This window comes from Chlorocebus sabaeus, chromosome 1, assembly GCF_047675955.1.
Source record: "Chlorocebus sabaeus isolate Y175 chromosome 1, mChlSab1.0.hap1, whole genome shotgun sequence".
Taxonomy (NCBI): domain Eukaryota; kingdom Metazoa; phylum Chordata; class Mammalia; order Primates; family Cercopithecidae; genus Chlorocebus; species Chlorocebus sabaeus.
In genome coordinates, this window is record NC_132904.1 from 67,221,617 (window position 1) to 67,223,149 (window position 1,533).

At 38.2% G+C, this 1,533-nt stretch overlaps 1 protein-coding gene across 1 annotated transcript; it reads right to left on the bottom strand.

Annotated features, from left to right (window-relative positions):
• Window positions 1–254: 254 nt before the first annotated feature.
• On the bottom strand, window positions 255–1,172 carry LOC103247937 (olfactory receptor 51A7-like). Its single transcript, XM_038004939.2, has one exon. It carries the CDS (start codon window positions 1,170–1,172, stop codon window positions 255–257), a length of 918 nt encoding a protein of 305 aa, XP_037860867.2.
• Window positions 1,173–1,533: the final 361 nt, after the last annotated feature.

Consider the following 1,533-nt stretch of genomic DNA (forward strand, 5'->3'; position numbering starts at 1 on the left):
TGATGTTATCAATCACCCAAAGAATAACAAAATAATTCATAACATATTTATGAAATATAAGCCTCTTCTTTATCAAAAGTAGAAAAGCTGTGGTATATTAGATGTTCATTAGGGATTAGTTGATTGACCAATTAATTAATACATCTAATTGTAAAGCTATGAAGTAAATAGAACCATTTCCTATTTGAATGAAACACTTTCCTTCTCCTAAGAAAATGTATTGTGAAAAAAATAGAATTTCCACCTTTGCCCCATCATTTAGGCTTCAGAGCCAATTTTTCCAGGACCTTTACCCTAATCTGCCAAGTTTTTACACAATACACAATGGGATTCATCAAGGGTGGTACCAGCAAGAATGCATCTGCTCTCAGAATCGTAGCTAAAGGGGATTTATGCATGGTAGCCAAGGTGATGATGGGCACATAGAAGATGAGTAGAGCACAGACATGAGACACACAGGTGTTAATTGCACCCCCACGGGATGCAATTCCCAACACAGTCTTCAGGATGAACACATAGGAAATAGCAGTAAAAACACTGTCTGACGTCATGCAGAGCACAACAAACAAACCATAGTAAAAGTTAACCCTATTGTCAGAGCAGGCCAGCTTCATTACATCCTGGTGAAGGCAGTAGGAGTGGGATAAAAGGTGTCTATTACAGTATCTGAGTCTCTTTAAAGTAAAAGGAAGGGGTCGCACTAGGAGAATGCTTTTAATAGCAAACACTAATCCAATTTGCAAAACCCGGACGCTGGTGAGAATAGAGCTATATCTTAGGGGGTTGCGAATGGCTATGAAGCGATCAAAGAACATGATTAGGAGGACTGAAGACTCCATGTCTGTGAATCCATGGATGAAGAATTCCTGGACAATGCATGCATCAACAGAAATCCCCCATGTTGTTGAACAAGAAGTTCTCAGCATAGTGGGTAGGGAGGAGAAAGACAGGCCCAGGTCGGACAGGGCCAGCATGGAGGGAAAATAGTACATGGGCTCTTGCAGGGAATGCTCTCTTCTGATAACAAATAGGATAGTGCAGTTGCCCAGGATGGCCATGAGGTACATAAGGCAGATGGGGATAGAGATCCAAATGTGTGCATGCTCAAGTCCTGGTATCCCAATCAACAGGAATGTGGAGACTTCAACTTCTGAGGTGTGGAGCAGAAACATCACAGATAGGTCACTAGCTTATCTGCTCCAAGGCCTAAAGTAAGATGCACAATAGACAAAAATTTTTAATTGTATTTGCTGAATATATTTAAGTTCAGTTGTTGGTTAAATTAAATATAGCTCAATCTTAGGTGTCAAGAAATAGCATAATATATATTTTCCTATGTAAAGAAAACAATGGAAAATATTTAAACAGGTTCATCACAGGATTCATTTAAAACTTTTATGTTATTTTTCTATCTTTAATCCCTGATATATTTCTGAATAATTTTCTAGCTAGAAAGAAAGTGCTTTGATACCCACTTTTTTTGAAATCCTCCCTTTTTGAGATTTTTGCTTCAATTAAACTAAGTGGAATTTA

Excerpts from the sequence above, each read along its gene's own strand:
- LOC103247937 (XM_038004939.2), bottom strand. The coding sequence starts at position 1,172 with ATGTTTCTGCTCCACACCTCAGAAGTTGAAGTCTCCACATTCCTGTTG.